We start from the raw sequence: 24,344 nt of genomic DNA, 5'->3' as shown, positions 1-24,344 counted from the left end.
AAAATAAGTAGTGAAAATTTAAAAGAAAAAAGTAATTTAAAACTTGATTTTAAAGTATATAAAAATAGGGAGTTTAAATCGGGGTAATTTTTGTATATTTGAGATGGAATGCTTTATTCTTAGCACTTATACTTTTTTAAAAATGATCTAATTATTGGTTTATCTGTCTTAACTGGCATCAAAGTTGTGGAGAAAAGAAAAATTTGTTTCTGGTGTCCATCCCATTGCTCCCCCCTGAACGTAAAGCAGTTCTTGTCATATTATAGGCCGTGAGTAATTTTTCTAATTAAAAAAGTGAATCAATAAATGAACAATAGGCATAAAATTATTATTGTGTTTAATTACTAGAGATAGTGCTATCCAGCTACATATACACTATAATATGGTAGTCATCTTTTTTGTCCTAAAGACAAATATATGATCTCAGTTACATCTGAAATCTAAAAAAATCACCAAAACCCCAAGCTCGTAGATACAGAGAAAAGATTGGTGGTTGCCAGAAGTGGGGGTGGGGTGGGGAGCAAAATGGGTGAAAGTGGTCAAAAGGTACAAACTTCTAGTTTTAAAATAAGTAAATCATGTGGTTGTAATATACAGCATGGTGACTATAGTTAACCATATTGTATTGTGTATTTGAAAGTTTCTAAGAGAATAGATCTTAAAAGTTCTCATCTCAAGAAAAAGATTTTTTTTGTAACTATGTGTAGTGACAGATGTTAACTAGACTTTTTGTGGTGACCATTTCACAATATAGGTGACCCTGGAACAATGCAGGGGTTAGGGGTGCTGATCCTCTAAACAGTCGAAAATCCACATATAATTTGTAATTGACCCTGCATATCCGTAATTCCTTAGTATCCAAGGTTCCAAATCTGCAGATTCAACCAACCACAGATCATGTGGTACCATAGTATTTACCATTAAAAAAAAAATCTGTGTGTAAGTGGATTTGCATGATTCCAAGCCATGTTGTTCAAGGGTCACTATGGGTCAGCTTTAGCTCAGGCAGTTTACTCCATCCTGTTGGACTTCTGATGCCCATGTTGTTCAAGGGTCAACTGTATATACAAATGTTGACTCGCGTTGTATACCTGAAACTAACATAATGTTTGTCAATTGTATTTCCAAAAAGAAAAAAGAATTTGGGCATTGTTGCAGCCCAAAGACTGTCCTGTGGGAACCACATTATAATGCTTTATATATTTACATACGTACATGTATATGTGTATGTATGTACACACATAAATGTTCATACACGTGTGTGTGTTTATACATACATACATTTCATGTACTTGTCAGATTTCTGTATCTGATATTTGGACCACTTTTTTAAATGGAAATATATTTGACATGTAACACTGTGTAAGTTTAAAGTATAAACCTGCTGACTTCATACGTTGTGTGTTGTAATATGATTGCTGTTTTAGCATTAGTGAGCACCTCTGGATCTGTTCATCTGCTCATTTATCCTCTAATTTTATTGGAATATGCATCACTGAAGTGCCAGAGGATTTCTCCTTTTCCACGTCCCCTTGTGTTTATTTTTCTCTCTCAGAGCTCAACTCTAGAGTTAAATTACTGTTCTCTAATCTACTAATGACTAATAATGTAGGGAGGCTCCCCCCCCCCACAAAAATGAATGAAGTTCATTAGGACTGATACTAGGGGACAATTATTTTGTGCTCTGAATATGTCTGGAAGTATTTACTGCACACCGCCCGCCCCCATCCCCCGTCCCCTGTTAATTCTAAGAAGCAGAAAGTCTTTTCTTTCTTTGTAATTTTTAATACAATATTCTGCATGTTGTAATTCCACAGTAAATATTGATTGCTTTAAAACCTTAGAGGATGGCATTATTTTGTTAAATTCTTCATTGTTGTCATCTTTGATTTATTTTATTTGTTTTGCAGATTAACTAAACTCCAGATATTAGAACTGAGAGAAAACCAGCTGAAAATGTTGCCAAAGTAAGTAAAGGTGCTATCCTTTCTGAAATTTCGTTTAGAATTTTAAATTCTTAAATCCTTAGAGAAATATTAACTTTTTAATATCTAAAATATGAGTACAAATTATTTTAAAAGACTGACATTTGTGCTCATTGTATATTAATTAGTGGTGGTCAATATAAAAATCTATAAATTTGTTAGTATTTAATAGTGATTTCATAGCTCTCTGGAACTCAGTCTTATGTGACAAAAGTCAAAATAATAAGTATGTAAAGTCCACTTGAGTCCCAAATAAAGGTCCCTGTTTCTACACTAGGGCTCTTACATAGAGAGACCCATAAGGTCTTCATGGGAGGTCTGATAAGTCTAAGTTCTCAGAAGTTGTTTGGTTTTAGTATGTTGTAACTTAGAAATGGGATGGTGGGCCCCCTGCTGGTAAGCTAACATCAAGAGGACATGCAGTCCAAGAGCAAATAAGAAAACTAAAACAGATCTACAAACTCAAAATGTGCTGGTCTGTGTTCATTTATTGAAGAAATGTCTTAAAATACCCTGATTCACTGCTGCATTTTTACAATTTAGACAGTGGCAAACTACAGACTGGTTAAATCTTTCCCAGTGCCTATTTTTGTAAATAAACTTTCACTAGAACCACATTCATTCATTTACATATTGTCTATGGCTGCTTTTGCTCTACAGTGGTGGGGTCAAGTAGTTGTGACAGAGACTGTATGCAAAGCCTAAAATCTCTGACCCTTACAGAAAACTTCTCAGACTCCTGTAATTTATTTGTAAAGAGTTGTCACCTCTTGATAGACACATCTCCAGTTCTCCAAAAGTTAGTTGTTCTGTTTACTTAACTTCTGTGGCATCTTACTTTTATCTGTTATGACATTTACCACATTAGTGTAATTTTTAAAATACATTTTTCTCTATTCTTACCTGGCCAGCATATTTACATGTGCACATGTACTTGATCCTTCTCCCCGCCCCATCCCCACCCATGAGTCTAAGTCTTTGAGGGCAAGGAGCATATCTGGTTTTGATTCCCAAAAGGCTGGAATGATTAGAGTTTATAGTGATGGCTGTGAGTATAAATTAAAATGGGAATTATCCATATTAAAATTCGAAAAGGTTTAAATTTTTACAGATTTGGTATTGGCGTTGATGACTCCTTAGCTCAGAACTTGACCACTAAGAGATTTGAATAAACAAGGTGTAAATTGTTTACTGAAATACCTAAGCCTACAATTAATATGGTGTCTCTGATATCATAGGTAATTCACTTAACTCCTTATGTTTTAAGTCTTTAACTTCAGATTGGGCTCTTTCAGTGTATTTGCAAATATATTTCTTTACTGCTTTCTTTTTAAGGCATGATTAAAATATTTGAGGCCTCACAAACTATAGAGAGGCCTTAGTTTTATATGTTAGGAAAGTCATGTGCATTCAGATTACATGAGTGGACCCTTTTATGATCAAAGATTAGAACAGTGGGGAAGCTTTTTAAAATATGTAGTTAAATGAAATTTAATATCATCTTAATACTGAAGGGCACAGTGTGAAGAACACAAAGGATGTATATTTTACCTCTGAGGCAGGAGAAGAGAAGGTAAAAATGATTTAAATAGAAAGGAATTTTAGAGGTAAACAGGATGAAATTTGAGGGCTATTGTTTTTACTTTCTCCTTGAAGTAGGAAGTTGGATCTTAAATAAAAAGATGTGAAAATGAAATGAAAATAAAAAGATGAAATTTTGTGTCTTAGATTATTGAGGTATATGAGTAGGACCAAAGTTGCCAGTGTTAGCTACAGCAAGTTGCGACAGAGATGCTTTTAGAATTTTACCACGTATTTCTTCATTTTTATTACATATCTGTGTCATTCACGTTTTCCTAAATCAGTTTTAAAACTTAAATTTCTAACAATATTGTGATTAAATTTTCCAGTGCACTGCTTTTCTTTTTGTACCCTTTTAAAAAAATAACTTACCCCTGTTGATATACAGTATCTAATTGCTGCATGTGAATTTTGTGTTATCTTGTCATTATAAGAATATTGAATTAAGAAAAATAAGACCATATATTCTTCTTTCAATCTTACCCCCTCCTCACAGTCCTCTTTACCTTTCTCAAATGTCAACCTGGTATAGTATTATGGACATAGGAGTTAGTATCTAATCTTTCTTGAGAAAGATCCTGTAAACACCTTTTTGCCTTGTTATAAAACAAATTTGAACTGATTTACAGGTTTTCTGGACAAAGACAGATGTGAGTAAGGGAAGTAGAATTATAGTACCTCATAGAACCTGAGAATAGTCGCTCAGTAAATCAAAGTTAAATAAAGCAGCTTTGAGAAAAATTGGTGTTGGGAGATAAATTAAAGGAGTGTTGATAGAATGGCATATTTAAAATGACAGGGTTAGGCAAAATTAGCTTTCTCTAATGATAGGTCAATAACATAATTACGTTACAATTATGATATGTATTCTTTTTTTTCACTAAAAAGCCAGAGAAATTTAAGCAAGTTTTATTTTACTTACTAATTTGTTGAATTTCAAGATAGAAATAATCTGTGTTCTTGTGTTGTAATTTAAGGAGTCTGTTGGTTTTTAATGATGTTAATTTCCCAATTTACATATTGATATATTAATAATATGATGATAGTATTTTGCCATCATTTTCTTAGGGAGTAGTTCTTAGGGAGTTCCCTGGTGGTCTAGTGGTTAGGATTCAGTGCTTTCACTGCTGTGGCTTGGGTTCAATCCCTGGTTGGGGAAATCCTGCAAGCCATGTGGCGCTCCCAAAGAAAAAATAATGATAATAGATTTTTTTAAAAAATTAATGTAGTTCCTTATCTGGGTAGCTGGTAGCATCTCTATTAAATAATAGGTTTTCCTAAAAATAATAATATAAGAGTGTAAATATGTGTTTGAATTAATTAGCAATTAGTTTAGTTGAAAAAGTGCCTTTATTGAAGGAGCTATAAAAATACAACTTTATTTCATCATGAAATCAGTTTGTACATTCTTCAAGTTTCTGTAGTTGCAGAGAAATGTTGGTATTAAGTTGGAAGTTAAAAAATGGTATATTATAGCTTTAATTTAAAATAAATACAGTCTAATAATTATTTGTGATTCATATAAAACTTTATTTTGAATTGTATTGAATTTAATTTGAAAATGTGGGGAACAGTGTAATATTCACATCACCAGTGTTGAAAAATGGTAGTAATTAATATGAAGCTGCCAAACAATCTAATCATTAGTTAATTTTTATACTATCTAAAAATTTATTTTGTGGAAAAAAAGGAAAATCAATTACTCATTCTGGGCTGTGGGTTTAAATTTATTGCAATTCTTTTTTTATTTTATTTTTCCTCCTCGCGTCTTTATTGGAGTATAATTGTTTTACAGTGTTGTGCAGTTTCCACTGTACAGCAAAGTAAATGGTCTGTATTTACATATATATCCCCATCTCCCCTCCCTCTTGAGCTGCAGTTACTTCTTAAGGAAAGAAATAACCTGATGAGAAGGCAAAATTAGAGAATAATTGATAACTTATTTCATTTTATTTAGCAATTAAACATGACTTTTTTCGTAGAAAATTATTTTAATTTTGTCAACATTTGAAAGCCTGTGTTATTAGATAATACATAAGAATATTTTACACTATGAATTTTTAAAGATTCCATGTGATTGATATTTTTGTATACTTAATTCTTTATTAATCCATTGTGCATAGAACCATGAATAGACTGACCCAGCTGGAAAGACTGGACTTGGGAAGCAATGAGTTCACAGAGGTGGTAAGTTCTCGCCAGCCTTGCTCTCCATAGTCTTTCATTTGATCACAAGCAAAATGTGAAAATTAATGTATTTGTTTCTCTGCATTTTAAAGTATAAAATTGGGTGAAGATTATACACATATTTTACAGAGACAACATATGGAAGTTTTTAACAGTGAAAATTAAACAGATAACATCTGACAGGAGTGAGGGTAAAAATGTAAAATTAATGAGAAACCCATGGAAAAGGTAATTAAAAGTTTTTAGGCACAGGAGGTAGAAACTTTGAAAGATTGTAAGGGAAAAAGTTTCATCGGACTAGAATGCTTCAGGGAAAGTACTTCAGAGTCAAAAATAACTCTAGGGGAGTATTGCTTAGGAATTTATTCAGTGATAAAGGACTTCTCTATAATTTTACTTAATAGCTAAAAGGAAAACACTGAGTGAAACAGTTGTTATTTTCGAGTTGGTAATGAGACCTCTGGATTATGTTTTTGCTTTGTATGCAGAAGTAGTATGATGCTAAATCAAAAAGGAAAGAAGTATGTAAGCAGTTCTTTGTCTTCAGTCCTTGCTCAAAGAGAACTCACAAAATAAGCTAGATATTTTTTTGAAGAGGAATTCATTAACTTGAATATCATCATCATTAAAATTTTTACATTATGTTTACCAGTTTGTTTTTTCAAATCGCTGTAAGTTTCAAATGATAGTCCTAAGAACAAGAATTTCTCAGCACTTTCAGCTGCATGATTGCTCTGTGGGTATTGTACGTTTGCTCACTAAATAGACAGCTTTTCAGCTGAAGTCACTGGAGGAGCATGGTGGTTTTGGGTATCTCATGTTTTTTCTAAAATATTCTTTTTTATATTCTTTATTATATTTTAGTTGAAGCCGGTATACGATGAGTTTTACTGTGTTGTAGAATTTTTTCTCCTTGTGAAAAAATGAATATGCTTCCTAAATTATCTGTTGTACATTTTCTGAGTATTTGTCTTATATGTATTAATCTATTTCCATATTAACATTTCAAAAATTCTAAATTACTGCTAATTTTATGAATAAGAGCAGCATTCAAAATCATTAATTTTTTACTATTTCCGTCTTTCAACAGTGTACATTTTTTAAAAATTACTATTAGAATTGTAACAGTTAAAGCACAAAAAGAGATTTCTTTTAATCCAAGTTAAACTTAGAGTTTTTACCTGTATTTATATGTTAACAGTAAATCTGAATGACATGCCTTTAATGTATTACTCATGTTATTATGGTGATTAGATATGATGACACCCCGTGCCATCATACTGTCGATGATTGGGCACAGGTTTGTGGTATGACAGAAATATTTTCAAAGGATGCATGTAGAAGGGCCTCCAAGGGTGAATACCTAAGAGCAAATTTTGCTGAATACCAAGGTCCACTACCTCTCTTTAATTTTTTGGTCCTCAACATATTATAAACAGTATTCTACGATGTAATTGCTAGAAGCTTAAAATAACACAATATACTTATCATATGATTATGCGTTGGTTTACTTACCTTTCCTTTATTGTTGGACTTTTAAGATGTATGTTGCCTTATTTCTTTTTTCCTCCCTCTTAGTCATCAGGGAATATCTTTCTTTTTTTTTTTTTAAAGATTCCCTGAAAAAATCTACATCTTTTTACAGATAATGGTTAAGAGTATCTTTTTACTGTATTCTTGAAAGTAATGGGTTTTGTTTTCTTTATTAATTGTATAAATACTTGAGCCTGTTATGCAATCAAAAGCTTAAATGAGTTTTATGCAATCTTCTGTTATGGAATGCCTATTTAGTAATATTCATGTAATAACTATAATATAGTGGAAAGGCTTGAGTCTTGGCTCTGCTTTTTTTTTTCTCCTAATTTAAAAGATTTTTTCAACTGGAAGTTATCGTTAGAAATTCCCAAGGGAGCTTCTTTTGCCAAATAAATATATTCAAGTAAATTGATGTATTTCTCCCCTACTCCCCAATCTAAACAGCCTGAAGTACTTGAGCAGCTAAGTGGATTGAAAGAATTTTGGATGGATGGCAATAGACTGACTTTTATTCCAGGGGTATGTATATCAAATTTTAAAGACTTTCCTTATTGCTATCTAGCCTTTGCATTTTTATGAATTATACATTTTCAAATAAGTTTTAATTAGTTTAAAAATGATTATTTAATTCTTAATACTGTTAGATAGGAGCAAATTAATTTTTTTAAAATTATCAACACTTTTTTTTTTAAAACAATGTGATGTTAGTTTCAGTTGCACAGTAAAGTGAGTCAGTGATACATGTACATATATCCATTCTTTTTTAGATTCTTTTCCCATATAGGTCATTACAGAGTATGGAGTAGGGTTCCCTGTACTTTGCAGTGGGTTCTTGTATGATACTTGTCTTTCTCTGTCTGACTTACTTCACTCAGTGTCACAATCTCTAGGTCCATCCCTGTTGCTGCAGCTGGTATTGTTTCATTCTTTTTAATGGCTAAGTAATATTCTATTACATAGGTGTACCACATCTTTTTTTTTTTTTTTTTTTAACTCTTTATTGGAATATACTTGCTTTACACTCTTGTACCAGCTTATGGAGTACACCAAAGTGAATCAGCTGTATTTATACACATATCGCCATATCCCCTCCCTCCTGCGACTCCCCCCCACCCTCCCCGTCCTGGCCCTCTAAGGCATCACCCATCATCTAGTTGATCTCCTTTTGTTATACAGCAGCTTCCCACTAGCTATCTGTTTTACATTTGGTAGTATATATATGTCTATGCTACTCTCTCACTTCGTCCCAGCTTTCCCTTCCAACCCCCACCTCCCCAAACCCCGTGTCCTCCAGTCAATTCCTTGCATCTGCATCCTTATTCTTGTCCTGTCACTGGGTTGATCAGTACCATTTTTTTTCTTTTTTAGATTCCGTATATATGAGTTAGCATACAATATTTGTTTTTCTCTTTCGGGCTTACTTCACTCTGTATGACAGACTCTGGGTTTATCCACCTCATTACATATAGCTCCATTTTATTCCTTTTTATGGCTGAGTAATATTCCATTGTATATATATGCCACATCTTCTTTATCCATTCATCTGTTGATGGGCATTTAGATTGCTTCCATGTCCTGGCTATTGTAAATAGTACTGCAGTGAACATTACGGTACATGTTTCTTTTTGGATTATGGTTTTCTCTGGGTATATGCCCAGGAGTGGGATTACTGGATCATATGGTAGTTCTCTTTTTAGTTTTTGAAGGAACCTCCAAACTGTTTTCCACGGTGGCTATACCTGCTTACATTCCCACCAACAGTGCAGGAGAGTTCTCTTTTCTCCATACCCTCTCCAACATATTTGTTGTTTCTAGATTTTTTGATGATGGCCATTCTGACCAGTGTGAAGTGATACCTCATTGTGGCTTTGACTTGCATTTCTCTAATGATTAGTGATGTTGAGCATCTTTTCATGAGTTTGTTGGCCATCTGTATGTCTTCTTTGGAGAAATGTCTATTTAGGTCTTCCGCCCATTTGTGGATTGGGTTATTTGCTTTTTTGGTGTTAAGCTGCATGAGCTGCTTGTGTATTTTGGAGATTAATCCTTTGTCTGTTGCTTCGTTGGCAAGTATTTTCTCCCATTCTAAGGGTTGCCTTCTTGTCTTGTTTGTGGTTTCTTTTGCTGTGCAAAAGCTTTTAAATTTCATGAGGTCCCATTTGTTTATTCTTGATTTTATTTCCATGATTCTAGGAGATGGGTCCAAAAGGATCTTACTTTGATGTATGTCATAGAGTGTTCTGCCTATGTTTTCCTCAAGGAGTTTTTTAGTGTCTTGTCTTACATTTAGGTCTTTAACCCATTTGGAGTTTATTTTTGTGTATGGTGTTAGGAAGTGTTCTAATTTCATTCTTTTACATGGAGCTGTCCAATTTTCCCAGCACCAGTTATTGAAGAGGCTGTCTTTTTTCCATTGTATATTCTTGCCTCCTTTGTCAAAGATAAGCTGCCCGTATGTGCTTGGGTTGACCTCTGGGTTCTCTATTCTGTTCCATTGATCTTTCTTTCTGTTTTTGTGCCAGTACCATACTGTCTTGATCACCATGGCCTTGCAGTATAGTTTGAAGTCAGGAAGCCTAATTCCCTCAACTCCATCTTTCCTTCTCAAGATTGCTTTGGCTATTCGGGGTCTTTTGCATTTCCATACAGATCGTAAGATTTCTTGTTCTAGTTCTGTGAAAAATGCCATTGGTAATTTGATAGGGATTGTGTTGAGTCTGTCAGTCATTTTCACAATGTTGATTCTTCCTATCCAAGAACATGGTATGTCTCTCCATCTCTTTGTATCGTCTTTGATTTCTTTCAATATTGTCTTATAGTTTTCTGCATACAGGTCTTTTGCCTCCTTAGGCAGGTTTATTCCTAGGTATTTTATTCTTTTTGTTGCATTGGTAAATGGGAGAGTTTCCTTAATTTCTCTTTCTGCATTTTCATTGTTAGTGTATAGGAATGCAAGAGATTTCTGTGCATTAATTTTGTATCCTGCTACTTTACTAAATTCATCAATTAGTGCTAGCAGTTTTCTGGTAGAGTCTTTAGGGTTTTCTATGCATAGTATCATGTCATCTGCAAAGAGTGACAATTTTACTTCTTCTTTTCCAATTTGTATTCCTTTTATTTCTTTTTCTTCTCTGATTGCTGTGGCTAAAACTTCCAAAAGTATGTTGAATAATCATGGTGAGAGTGGACACCCTTGTCTTGTTCCTGTTCTTAGAGGGAATTCTTACAGTTTTTCACCATGTAGAATGATGGTGGCATTTGGTTTCTCATATAGCTTTTGTTATGTTGAGGTAATTTCCTTCTATGCCCATTTTCTGGAGAGCTTTTATCATAAATGGATGTTGAATTTTGTCAACAGCTTTTTCCGCATCTATTGAAATGATCATATGGTTTTTATCCTTCAATTTGTTGATATGATGTATCACATTGATTGCATATATTGAAAATCCTTGCATCCCAGGGATAAACTCCACTTGATCATGGTGTATGATCTTTTTAATGTGCAGTTGGATTCTGTTGGCTAGTATTTTGTTGAGGATTTTTGCATCTATATTCATCAGTGATACTGGTCTGTAATTTTCTTTTTTTGTGACATCTTTGCCTGGTTTTGGTATCAGGGTGATGGTGGCCTCATAGAATGAGTTTGGGATTGTTCCTCCTTCTGCTAAATTTTGGAAGAGTTTGAGAAGGATAGGTGTTAGCTCTTCTCTAAATGTTTGATAGAATTTGCCTGCGAATCCATCTGGCCCTGGGCTTTTGTGTGTTGGGAGATTTTTAATCACAGTCTCAATTTCCGTAACTGTGATTGGTCTGTTCATATTTTCTATGTCTTCCTGATTCAGTCTTGGAAGATTGTATTTTTCTAAGAATGTATCCATTTCTTCCAGGTTATCCAGTTTATTAGCATATAGTTGCTTGTAGTAGTCTCTCATGATCTTTTGTATTTCTGTGGTGTCCGTTGTTACTTCTCCTTTTTCATTTCCAATTCTGTTGATTTGCGTCTTCTCCCTTTTTTTCCTGATGAGTCTAACTAATGGTTTATCAATTTTATCTTCTCAGGGAACCAGCTTTTAGTTTTATCGATCTTTGCTATTGCTTTCTTCCTTTCTTTTTCATTTATTTCTGACCTGGTCTTTATGATTTCTTTCCTTCTGCTCACTGTAGGGTTTCCTTGTTCTTTCTCTAATTGTTTTAGGTGTAAGTTTAGGTTGCTTATTTGAGATTTTTCTTGTTTCTTAAGGTAGGACTGTATTGCTATAAACTTCTCCCTTAGAACTTCTTTTGCATCCCATAGGTTTTGGGTTGTTGTGTTTTCATTGTCATTTGTTTCTAGATATTTTTTGATTTCCTCTTTGATTTCTTTAGTGATTTCTTGGTTGTTTAATAACATATTGTTTAGCCTCCATGTGTTTGTATTTTTTACAGTTTTTTTCCTGTAATCGATATCTAGTCTCATGGCGTTGTGGTCAGAGAATATGCTTGATATGATTTCAGTTTTCTTGAATTTACTGAGGCTTGATTTGTGACCCAAAATGTGATCTATCCTGGAAAATGTTCCATGTGCACTTGAGAAGAAAGTGTATTCTGTCGTTTTTGGATGGAATGTCCTATAAATGTCAATTAAGTCGAGATGGTCTAATGTGTCATTTAAAGCTTGTGTGTCATTTATTTTCTGTTTGGATGATCTGTCCATTGATGTAAGTGGGGTGTTAAAGTCTCCTACTATTACTGTATTGCTGTCTATTTCCCCTTTTATGGCTGTTAGCATTTGCCTTGTGTATTGAGGTGCTCCTATGTTGGGTGCCTAGATATTTACAGTTGTTATATGTTCTTGGATGGATCCCTTGATCGTTATTCAGTGTCTTTCCTTGTCTCTTGTAGTAGTCTTTAGTTTAAAGTCTAATGTGTCTAATATGAGTATTGCTACTCCAGCTTTCTTTTGACTTCCATTTGCATGGAATATCTTTTTCCATTCCTTTACTTTCAGTCTCTACATATACCTTGGTCTGAAGTGAGTTTCTTGTAGGCAGCATATAGAAGGGTCTTGTTTTTGTATCCATTCAGGCAGTCTGTGTCTTTTGGTTGAAGCATTTAATCCATTTACATTTAAGGTAATTATTGACGTGTATGTTCCTATTACCATTTTCTTAATTGTTTTGGGTTTGTTTTTGTAGCTCTTTTCCTTCTCTTGTGTTTCTTGATTAGAACATTTCCTTTAGCACTTGTTGTAAGGCTGGTTTGGTGGTGCTGAATTCTCTTAACTTTTGCTTGTCTGTAAAGTTTGTGATTTCTCCATCAAATCTGAGTGAGATTCTTGCTGGGTATTCTTGGCTGTAGATTTTTCTCTTTCAAGACTTTAGATATATCCTGCCACTCCATTCTGGCCTGCAGACTTCCTGCAGAAAGATCAGCTGTTGTCCTTTTGGGTTTTCCCTTATATGTTATTTGTTGCTTTTCTCTTGCTGTTTTTAATGTATTTTCTTGGTGTTTCATTTTCATTAGTTTGATTAATATGTGCCTTGGTGTATTTCTCTTTGGGTTTATTTTGTATGGGACTCTGTGCGCTTCTTGGACTTGATTATTTCCTTTCCCATGTTGGGGAAGTTTTCCACTATAACCTCTTCAAATGTTTTCTCAGAGTCTTTCTTTTTTTCTTCTTCTTCTGGGACACCCACGATTCGAATGTTGGTGCGCTTAACGTTGTCACTGAGGTCTCTGAGACTGTCTTCCATTCTTTTTATTCTTTTTTCTTTTTCCTGCTTTGTGGCAGTTATTTCCCCCATTCTATCTTCCAACTCACTTATTCATTCTTTTGCCTCAGTTATTCTGCTGTTTATACCATCTAGAGTATTTTTAATTTCAGTTATTTTGTTGTCCATTACATTTTGTTTGCTCTTTAGTTCTTCTGAGTCCTTATTAACTATTTCTTGTATTTTCTGTATTTTATTATCAAGATTTTGTATTATCTTTGCTACCATTACTCTGAATTCTTTTTCAGGCAAATTTCCTATTTCCTCTTCATTTATTTGGTCTTGTGGGGTTTTTTTCCTGCTTCTTTGCCTGCCTGGTGTTTCTTTGTTTTCTCATAGTAGTCCAAACTTCAGAAGTTGCTTGTCCTGGCAATAAAGGAGCTTAAAGAAGATTGTCCAAGCCCCAGACTAATGGCAAAGTGTTGAGTCAAAGAAATACTATTTTAGGGAAACACACACATGTATAAGACACACAAGTACTGAATCCAATAGAACATAAGGCACTAGAAAGACCTGACAGAAGAACCCCAGTATGCTATCAGACAGTCAAAGAGAATAGCAACAGAAATTCAAAACCAAAACAGAGCAAAACAAAAGCACACCACACACACACAAACACAAATCCAGGGAGATTTTGAAAGCTAGGATCAAATATGATAAAGAGCAAGAGTATCACCAGACAGACTGAAGATTCTCAGAATGAAATCAGACAGTTATACTTAGAACTAAGATAAAGACAAAACCTAATAATAAATACCAAAGCAGTGTGACATCTGGATAATAAAGCAAGGAAACAGAGCAGACCGATAATATTGCTTATAAGTATATTAAGATAAAATAAACTAAAAAAGGATAGAAGCCAGGGCAACAGAAGAGCATAGTGTGACTGGAAATATGAAAAGGAAAAGAAATAGAAATATATAAAAGATAGAGATGAAAAGAAGGTAGGAGAGATACAGTCAGCACTACAAAAAACTTAGCTAGAAATAAAAATATGTAAAAAGGCCAAAAATAAAAATAGAATAAAAAAATATGTTATAAAACGTGTAGATTCCTTAGGACTAAGATCGTAATTAATAAAAAAACAAACAAAACAAAAACAAGCTAGAACTGACCCTAGAATGGACCAGATCAATAGAATTAATACTAGTATTTCTGTTTGCTTGGGGTCTCAGCTGTTAAGTGTCATTCTACCCGCCTTGGGCTTTTTGTAGTATTCTGCAACCAGCAGAGCTTCCTTTATTGTTTGTCTGTAAGCACTGGTGTGTGGGGAGAGAGAGGTACAATAGTGGCTCCTTCCCCTGGGAGTGAGTGAGCAGTGACGCCGTGCCTGGGTCATGGCGACTTGGGCGGCTCAGGCTGAGAGAGCGACTCAAACCATGGCTCCTCCCCCCTGCTTGTGAGTCAGCAGTATCTAGCCGCCACTATGGCTGTGCAGCTTTCTGCGGTAGGCACTCTCTGCTGCGGATTTCTTCCCTCATGTCCTCTCAGTCCTTCTCTCCACTGCCAACAATGTTTCTCACCCTGAACCAGTTCTCCGGTTCCCACGTTCCAGCTCCCAGACCCCCTGTTCAGCTCTGAATCGATGTCTCAGTCCGGGCATGCTGAGCCTTGGTGCAGACCCTCTGTGTGTTTCTCACTCTTTCCCTTCTGTCACAGCTCAGCTGCTTCACCCTCTTTGAACAGTCCCAAATGCCTCCCTTCTGACTCAGGGAAATTCCCCATTGCAGAAGGGGCTTCCCCATCAGATAAGGGACATTTCCCTGAATTCGACAATCTCCCTTCTGTTTCAGATCCCCCCGCCCCAGGGTGTGGGACCCATCCCTTTCCTTTCTTCTATTCCTCTTTCTCTGTTTTTTTTTTCCCCTCTGTCCTACCCAGTTATGTCAGGATCTTTGCAGTCCTTTCTGGTGTCCGAGGTCGTTGCTAGTGTTCAGCTGGTTCTCTGTGGGAATTATTGCGTCTTTTGGTGTATTCCTGATGCATCTGTGGAGAGGGATGCATTCCACGTCCTTCTACTTCACCGCCATCTTTCGTCCCCCTCCAATGATGGTCACTTCTGATCAGGAATCAAACACAGATCCAAAAGGCTCAGAGAACATGAAAAACAATAAATATTAATAAAATAACGTTTGTGACTTGCAGTTTCAGCTCTGACATCTGCAGATCTTAGAAGTTGTCACTCCCATTCTTACAGCAAGAAAATGCTCAGTTGAAAATCAGTAACTTTTCTTAGGTACATCAGAGAACTGAGATTGCAGGGCAAATTGTCACCATGTCTTCTTTATCCATTCCTCTGTCAGTGGACATTTAGGTTGCTTCTATGTCTTGGCTATTGTAAATAGTGCTGCAGTGAACATTGGGGTGCATGTATCTTTTTGAATTATGGTTTTCTCCAGATATATGCCCAGGATTGGGCTTGCTGGATCTATACCATATTTATAGAGCTAAATATGGTATTCTATATTTAGTTTTTTAAAGAACCTCCATGTTATTCTCCATAATGATTGTACCAATTTATATTCCCAGTTTAGGAGGGTTCCTTTTTCTCCACACCGTCTCCAGCATTTATTGTTTGTAGATTTTTTGATGATGGCCATTCTGACCATGTGAGGTGATACCTCATTGTAGTTTTGATTTGCATTTCTCTAATAATTAGTGATGTTGAGCATCTTTTCATGTGCTTTTTGTCATCTGTATGTCTTCTTTGGAGAAACGTCTATTTAGATCTTCTGCCCATTTTTTGATTAGGTTTGTCAACACATTTTTGATTAAAATTTTAAAATTTCTGTAATAAATTTTTGTAAAACACAGTTGACCTGTGAACAACTCTGGGATTAGGGGCACCGTACCTTCTGCACAGTTGAAAATCTGTGTATAATTTATAGTCAGTCCTCCCTAAGATTCCTTTGTAACTAGGGTTCCTCCTCTGGATCTGATGTTCTGCATCCACAACAGATTGAACCAACCACAAATAGTGTAGTACTGTAGTATTTGTTGTTGAAAAAAATCCATGTGTGAGTGGATCTGTGAAGTTCAAACCCATGTTGTTCAAGGGTCAACTGTCAGATCTCTTTTTAATGCCATGGAGTGTGTCCTTCCCAGTGGTTGCAATTGACTTTATATTTTATTTCATTTTGCCCAGGGAGTTGTTGAAGTAGGCTATTATTTTCCATGTAGTTTCTTAGCAGCTGACGTTGTGTTTATTCTCAGACCTAAAGCCGTGTGAATCCCCAGATTTGCTGTCTCCCTTGCAAATGATGGGCAGCTAAGTTTCCAAATAAAAGTATTATGTCTGTTGTCACTCTGTTGAGCTAACATTAGTAAGAGCTCTTAGTTTTATTACTGGCATTACTCATGGCATTAAAAAAATTATGAATCCTCATATAAACACTTAATTTTAAATTATAACTTGATATTAGATTTACGATATGAACTTTTTACAGCTTACTGTTGATGGAGTCATTAGATTTCCTTTTTTTTATTTATAGTTTATCGGTAGTTTGAAACAGCTCACATATTTGGACGTTTCTAAAAATAATATTGAAATGGTTGAAGAAGGAATTTCAGCATGTGAAAACCTTCAAGACCTCCTATTATCAAGCAATTCACTTCAACAACTGCCTGAGACTATTGGTTTGTATTGCTTTCTAAATCATGTAATTAATATTTACTGATATCAAATCTGAGAAACTTATTGCCATTGCTTGATTTAAAGGTTCCATTTTATTATGAGATAGTTTTACTGTACTCTGAAGTCAGAGATATTATTTGAATTTTTTTCTGATGTGATCAGTTATACGATTTACTCTTTTGTTGACATTACTGTTTTTATTTACTTTATGGAAATGTCATTTTTATCACTGTAATAAAAGTTTAAGTTCTTTAAAAGAGGTTAATTTACCCAAATTTGGTTTAACTCTTGATCGTGGCCCTTATCTAGTAACTTTTTTCAATCTTAAATTTATTTTAGACTCACGAGAAGACAACCAGATAAACAAAATCCTATGAAAATCTATACAGTTGACCCTTGAACAACGATGGCAGTTAGGGGGCCAACGCTCTGCACATTGGGAAAATCTCGTATAATTTATAGTTGCACCTTCATATCCACATTCATTTCCTCCCTAACCATGGTTCTGCATCCGTGTATTCAACCAACTGGGTTATGTAGTACTCTAGTATTCACTGTTGAAAAAAATCTGCATGTAAGGGGATCTGTCTGTGCCCTTCAAAACTGGTGTTGTTCAAGGGTCAACTGTATTTTTGTAGTTGTTTGATGATGTATCAAGGGAATTGAATTATCTTATTAAAGAACCAAAAGCTTAAATTGTGGTATCATCATGATGTTTAAATATAAAAATCAAAAGTGTTTTTACATATTTTTCAATTGAATTACATAACTTTTTAGCTCAGGTTACATTTTGCATATTCTGCCGTAATTTATTCAACACTTTTAATTTTAACTCCATTTTTATTGTTTTAGTGTTTACTATACATACAATATGTAGAATAGTTCGTTATACACTTAAGAAAACTACCTTCCTACTACCACCTCTTAAATCCATTGTTAAGTTTGTATTGTGTATCTTCTCTGCCATCATGGCATTGTATTAAGGAACATGGCTGCAACAGTGAGCAAAGGAGACAAAAAGTACAAACTCTTGTGAAGCTTACATTTTAGTGAGGGTTAAATTGATAAATATACACTGCTGTTAAGAGGTAATCTGTATGTGAAAGCTGTAAACACAGGGTAAGGAAATAGTTGGTGGGGTTGGGGTGGTGTCTCTTTTAGGTAGGTTGGTTTTTAAAAGTTCTTTATGATTCATGTCAGATGTAATATGTACTCATATTGACTGTTGGTTGACTTGCTTCTAGTTCAAGATGAAAAACTATGTATTATTTCTTCCCTCAATAGGTTCATTGAAGAATGTAACAACTCTTAAAATAGATGAAAATCAGTTAATGTATCTACCAGACTCTATAGGAGGGTAAGATTTTTGTGTATTAATAGAACTAGAAGATTTTTCTTTCAGTTTAACATGCCATATATGTTTTTCAGATAATTGCTAACATCTAAAGGAGTTTCAGAAAACATTTAAATAAGCAGTTGGTTGCAGGTTGGGTTTATTTATAATGAAGATAGCCCAATTTTTTTATAAGTTAACTTTAGCTTAGTGGAAATAGATTTTTTTCTAGGTTTGTTAAAGTCAAGTTCAAATGGTCATATATTCTTAAGTTTTGGATTATATACAAGAAATTTTTTGTTAAAATATGTGTTTTCTTTTTTAATTAAAGGTTAGTATCAATAGAAGAACTGGATTGTAGCTTCAATGAACTTGAAGCTTTGCCTTCATCTGTTGGGCAGCTTACTAATATAAGAACCTTTGCTGCAGATCATAATTACTTACAACAGTTACCCCCAGAGGTACTGTATTTGATTTATTTTGAAATTTTATTTTTTCTAATTATTAATTATAGCTATCCCATGTGATTTTCTTTATTTTCTTTCAGAAGTAATTTTGTAACTGTTATTTATTTTCTGAATAATAATTAGCTATATTGATTTGCAAGAGATTCCTAAATACTTTTCTTGATACATGAAAGTTAATAATTGAAAAGGGAAAATATAATTCCTTTTATAAATGAGAAGAGTATTTTTTATAACTTTTGAAAATGATACATGAAGCAGTAGACTGAAGTTTTGATCCACAATTCTGTGTTTCTCTTTCAGATTGGAAGCTGGAAAAATATAACTGTGCTGTTTCTCCATTCCAATAAACTTGAGACACTTCCAGAGGAAATGGGGGATATGCAAAAATTAAAAGTTATTAATTTGAGTGACAATAGGTTTGTAACAATGTAGTTTATTATATAGTTTATAGAAGACATCTGTTGGATGAAATTAAAGTTTCATTATATGTGATAGAAAAGCTAATGCATGTTTTTCTTTTCATATATATTTTTGTTTTTTGTGTAGAATTTTCATTTGAAAGAATGATTTAATTTTACCTGATGTTAATTATCATACTGTGGTTATTTGTCACAGTTCTTTTTATGTTGACTTTAGCTTTATACTCTTAATTCTCTCCTTATAGTAGCCATTTTTGTTACTAAAGTCAGATCTTCGCCTCAATACTGTTGTTGGAAAAAGCAGCTTTTAATCTAATCTGCTCTTCGTATTAATAGGGGCAGAGGTGTGATTCGATACCCACTGAAATAATTTGGACAACACAGCCAGCGTGAAGAGCAAATAGATCACTAGGGATGCTAAATTGGAATAATGTTTAAGTTAAGAATAGATTGTCCTAATTTTTTCTGATGTAAAGATACTAATAGTGATAAAAGAACATTTGTAGAGCATTTTTACATTTTACTTTTGTAGTATCATACAAAGTATTCAAAACAACCCTATGAAATAATAAAATAGATTCTCCCATTTTATGGAGGAGAAAATTAAGACTCAGATTTAAGGTGATTCACATAGCTTGTAAGATAGAACTTTAATGTAAACTCGGTTTTCTGACTAGTTAGGGTATTCAGACTGTTCCATTTTATTTAAGAATAACCACTGTCCCCGCCTCTTTCCTCCTTTAAATGATTAATTATAGCTATCTAGTGTGGTTTTAAATTAAGTCCTGAAAATTAAATCCCTTTTAAATTTAAATCCTTGTTTCAGCCCATAGTTTGTACCCTAAAAGTAGAGCCCTAAGTTCCAGTACTCTAGATTTCTAGAAACCTAGATTCCCTAGGTTCCTTGGAAGCTAGTCATAGAAGAATAGGTAAGCATACGACAGAAGGTTTAAGTAGCCATTCTGTTTTAAAAAGGATGCTATTTCAATTTAACATTCTACTGACTATTCCTGTTACTTTTTTATTCATTATAATGTTAAAATAGTCTTCTTGAGTATGAAAGTGCTGGTTCACAATGAAGTAAAGAGTACAGTATTTATAACAAACTCTTACTAAGAGTGGTTCTTGTAACAGTTTGTTCTCTCTAAAAGCAAGTAAAACATCCAAAGCAATTTTGTGAGACATTGTTTAATTTGTCCTTGCCTCTGCAGTAAGGTAGGGATAATTACCAGTTTTTCTTAGCATATAATTTTTTTTGAGGTTATTAAATTATCCATTTTTCCCCCAACCAAATTGATTCAATTGAAGAATCAATTGAATTTTATATTTATGTTTTTATTTATGTTTTTTATTTTTATTTATTATATTTTATTTTATCTTTATATTTATATTTTTAAAACTAATTCTTATAAAACTGGATAGTGTTTTGTCTTAAATCCTCTTCAAAGACCTGTACTGGGTTTTCTCCTGAATTAAAAGATTTTCTCCTATTTTCATATGCAGTAATATAACATTGTTTAGAAGACCATTAGATCTAGCTCTCATTTTAACATTTCTCATTTTTGAAGTTTACTTTTTGTTTCTATTTTTTCCCACAGATTAAAAAATTTGCCCTTTAGCTTTACAAAGCTACAGCAATTGACTGCTATGTGGCTCTCAGATAATCAGGTAGGCATTCAGATTTAGTAAATTGGTGGAATTCCCGTTATTCTATATAATTATGCATTCAGCAGTTCTAATCTGGTACACATGTAAAAAACATTACATATGGAAAATATTTAGATACAGATAATTTTTGTGAAATATGTGTACATTCATAAACGATAAGTCCTTTGGGGCTTGTCTTACTTCTCCTAAATCTATAAAAGGATAGATTAGGACAAAATTTTCCCTAACTTTTTAACATTTTCATAGAGACTCTGTGGCTTATTGTATCTGTTTCAGTTTGATAATTTACATTATGCTTCTAATCAAGCACTTTGACAAACCTTAAAGAAGTATTTCTAAGGAATTAAGAGTTGTTCCTTGGACTTTTCTTTGTCTGACAAACATTTATTGAAAGTTTACAGTAGGACATAAATTGCTTTGGGAGCTGGAGTTATACTGATGAAGCAAATAGAATCTTCTTATATTCTCACTGAGTTTACATTCAGTGAGAAGAGTTACTTATTTGTAACTATTTGTAACTAAATAAGTAACTATGTAATGATGTTTCAGAACTACAGAGAAAATGTTTGATAGGCATTAGAACAGTAGCAGGATTGAAATAAACATCCTATTTTAAATAGAGTGATTTAGGAAGTATCTGTCTGAAGAAGAGGACAGTAGAGCAGATTCTCAAATGAAATGAAGAGTGAGCCATGCTGTGAGTTGGGAGAGGGGGCACATTTAAAGAATACTAAGAGTAAAGGCCCTAATATTGGAATGAGCTCTGTGTAACTGAGGAATAGATGAAAGCCCAGAGAACTGGAGTGTAGGTGTAAACAATTAGATCAGAGAGAAAAACTGAGACTAGATCATATAGGACCTCGTAGCCCATACAAATCCCTTGGAGTTTTACTCTGAGTTAGAAAGAAATCTGTTGAAGTATTTCATTCCAGGAAATGACAAGATATGATTCACATTTTTAAAGGATCATCCTGGCTGCTGTGTGAGGAGTGGACTGTGGGTGCTGTATTGGATGCAAGAAGTTCAGTAAGGAGGCTGTTGCAGTTAATTTAGAAGGAGATGTTGCTGGGCTTCACCTAATATGATAATAGTGGAGATGGTGAGAAGAGCTTAGATTTGGAGTGCATTTTTAAGATATTGCCAGAGGAATTTACTGATAGACTAAATGTGCAACTTGAGAGAAAGAACTGAAGCAAGTATGACTCTTAGGTTTTTAATCTGAGGAAGTACAATATTGGAGTTGCTTTTTTCTGAGATAGGGAAGGTGGGAGAGGAGTTAGTTTGAAGACAAAATTAGTAGTTTGATTTTATGAATGTCAAGTCAATAGTTGAGTGTCTTTGTTGGAACTCAGGTTTGGCTGGAGATAAAATTTGGGAGTCAGCATTGTGCAGAGGGGATTTTATGCTGTGGAAGTGCATGAAATTACTAGGGAGTAAGGACAGAAGAAAAGAAGGTTGAACATTGAAGTCAAGGATGAAAGGGATCCCAGAAAGAGAGTGAAAAGCACTGGCCAACAAGGAGAGTGGGTTATCTAGAGAGCCATCTGAAGGAAGTGCTTCAGGAAAGATCAACTAAGTCAGATGTTGCTCATGAGTTGGGTATATGAGGACTGCTAATTGGCTGTTGGACTTGTCAAGACTGAGGTAATTGATGATGTTGAGGAGTAGCAGTTTTAGTGGAATGGTAGGGATGAAAGCCTGATTTAAGTGTGTTATAGTGCATGGGAAGGAAGAAGGTCAGGGCAATGCACATATCTTAGTACTCTAGCTAAGTTTCATTTAGACAGTTAATAGATACGTATTTCTGTGCTTGTCTAGATGTTTGAATTAAGTGTTAGTATTTTATAGTTGTAAAGAGTAGTTCAGCTATTAAAAACATCTACAAAAGTATATTGGGTATAATTTGAAATGTGTAATTCTTAGTCTTAGGATTCACAGTGTAGACTGTTGTAAACCTTCTGTTTTAATGGGTAAGATATCTCCTGTATAATATCACCATAATAATGGGTTATAGGTCCTCAACAGAAAGTAAAGACTAAGGGCTACCTTATTATCTGTAATTATGAGGAAATCTTTTTATCTGTATCTCTTCTCAGGTATTTCTTACTATTAAATGTTTTTTTTACAAAATAGAATATAAAATTTGCTGATCATTTTAATAAATTAATGCTTAGTGTTTGACTTTGAGCAATACCTTATAATTTATCTAAAGCTCTATTTAGATATATGTGTATATAGTGTATATGGATACACTAGTCTCATATGATAGTCCTGAATTTCATTGTCAGATTCACTTGGGAGACAGGATTATATTCCTTTTTTTGATTATATCAATGACGCTGATATGTTCTGACAGTAAAGAAACCCTCTTGGTTGTATTTCAGGATTCTTTAAACTTCTTAACTGAGAACCCCTTTCCACCTAACTATTAATAATATCTTAAAAGCCTTAAGTTGATGTTGGTCCACGCTTATGAATCAGTCTGTAGTATCTACTTGTTCTATGAATTAGGGAAAGAAGTATTAAAATTATGATACTTTTGCTTTTATTAGAGCTTGAAAACAACTGATTACATATCTTAACTATCTAATCTTTCTTACTTGAGTATTTACATTTGAAACCTGATGTGAAATTTAGCAGCTGGATTCATAAAACATTTGCTGGGCCCTGGCTTATGCCAGGTACTTAAAACAATGTGAATGAGACATGTCTTCTGATCTTCAGGACTCTGAACTGTTAGTATATTAGCACTATTGTGGATAAATCAATGCCAGAAAATTATGCCAGATGACTTAGTAAAGTGAAGTTATCTAGTATCTGTACAGTTTCTTCATATTTACAGTGTTCTCTCATTCACCTCTCCTTGCATCCCATTTGTTGATTAAAGCAAAAATTATGATGATAGTGGGCTTTGTGTTTTCCCCAGTTTGACAAAGTAATGAATAGTAAAACATATATGATGTAGCTATGAAACCTCCCTTACAGTATGAGGTAGTCATTTAGGTGTAAAAGAACAAGTATAGGGGAGAAAGTATGTGAAAGTAGTTTGCTTATAAATTTTGAAAATAAATTACTCCTGGACATTTCACTGACCATGTAGGAAATAAACCTATAGGCAGTACATGCAATAACATAATTTTTCGTAAGTCTCTCTGAAGGCTTGAACAGAACAATTGGTTATTCATTCCCTCATTCATTTTGTCATTCTTATTCAAGAACCATTTATTGAACAACCGTTCTACGCCAAGCAGACTAAGGTGGGCCAAATAAGGATATTAAGAAGGTTGTTTTAATACAATGTGGTAAAAGACTTGGTAGGACTGTAGGCTCAGGATCAGAAAAGGGGAGCATAACTTGGGGATATAAAGGTGGGTTTCCCAGAGGAGGAGATGCCTATAATGCCTAAAAGAGGAATAAAATCTTCTTAAAAGAGTAAAAGGGTTAAACAGAGAAAGGGGAAAGAATGTTCTGGTTAGGACTGTCATGAGCCTAAGCACTTATTAGTGAAGCAGTGTAGTATATTCAGTACCTCTTCAAGTGGTTTATAACTAGAGCATGACTTGTGAGATGGAAGAGTGAGATGTGAGGCCACAGAGGTGACATAGACAGGTCATGGAGAATCATGTATGCCATACAAAGGAACTTGCATTATATTTCAAGGATGGCAGATAAATTTTTTTAATCTTGCATGTCAACTTTGATAAATTATGATATTTTAAAGGATTCTAAGGCCATATTCAGGTTCTGTGGAAAATTGTTGTGATTAGGGTAATTTATTGTCTAT

The 24,344-nt window shown here is 34.1% G+C and overlaps 1 protein-coding gene across 10 annotated transcripts in view; it reads left to right on the top strand.

Annotated features, from left to right (window-relative positions):
* ERBIN (erbb2 interacting protein) overlaps positions 1-24,344 on the top strand; it is a 114,112-nt gene that overhangs the window by 56,022 nt on the left and 33,746 nt on the right. For all 10 annotated transcript variants that reach the window (XM_057742230.1, XM_057742175.1, XM_057742250.1 and 7 more), the window contains exons 7-14: positions 1,911-1,967; positions 5,690-5,753; positions 7,734-7,808; positions 16,531-16,675; positions 17,958-18,030; positions 18,338-18,467; positions 18,774-18,889; positions 20,491-20,560. In XM_057742230.1, the coding sequence (XP_057598213.1) occupies positions 1,911-1,967; positions 5,690-5,753; positions 7,734-7,808; positions 16,531-16,675; positions 17,958-18,030; positions 18,338-18,467; positions 18,774-18,889; positions 20,491-20,560 (730 nt within the window). The remainder of the gene's footprint in view (positions 1-1,910; positions 1,968-5,689; positions 5,754-7,733; positions 7,809-16,530; positions 16,676-17,957; positions 18,031-18,337; positions 18,468-18,773; positions 18,890-20,490; positions 20,561-24,344) is intronic.

This window comes from Hippopotamus amphibius, chromosome 1 (assembly GCF_030028045.1).
Source record: "Hippopotamus amphibius kiboko isolate mHipAmp2 chromosome 1, mHipAmp2.hap2, whole genome shotgun sequence".
NCBI lineage: Eukaryota > Metazoa > Chordata > Mammalia > Artiodactyla > Hippopotamidae > Hippopotamus > Hippopotamus amphibius.
This window is presented reverse-complemented; position numbering and strand designations above follow the sequence as displayed.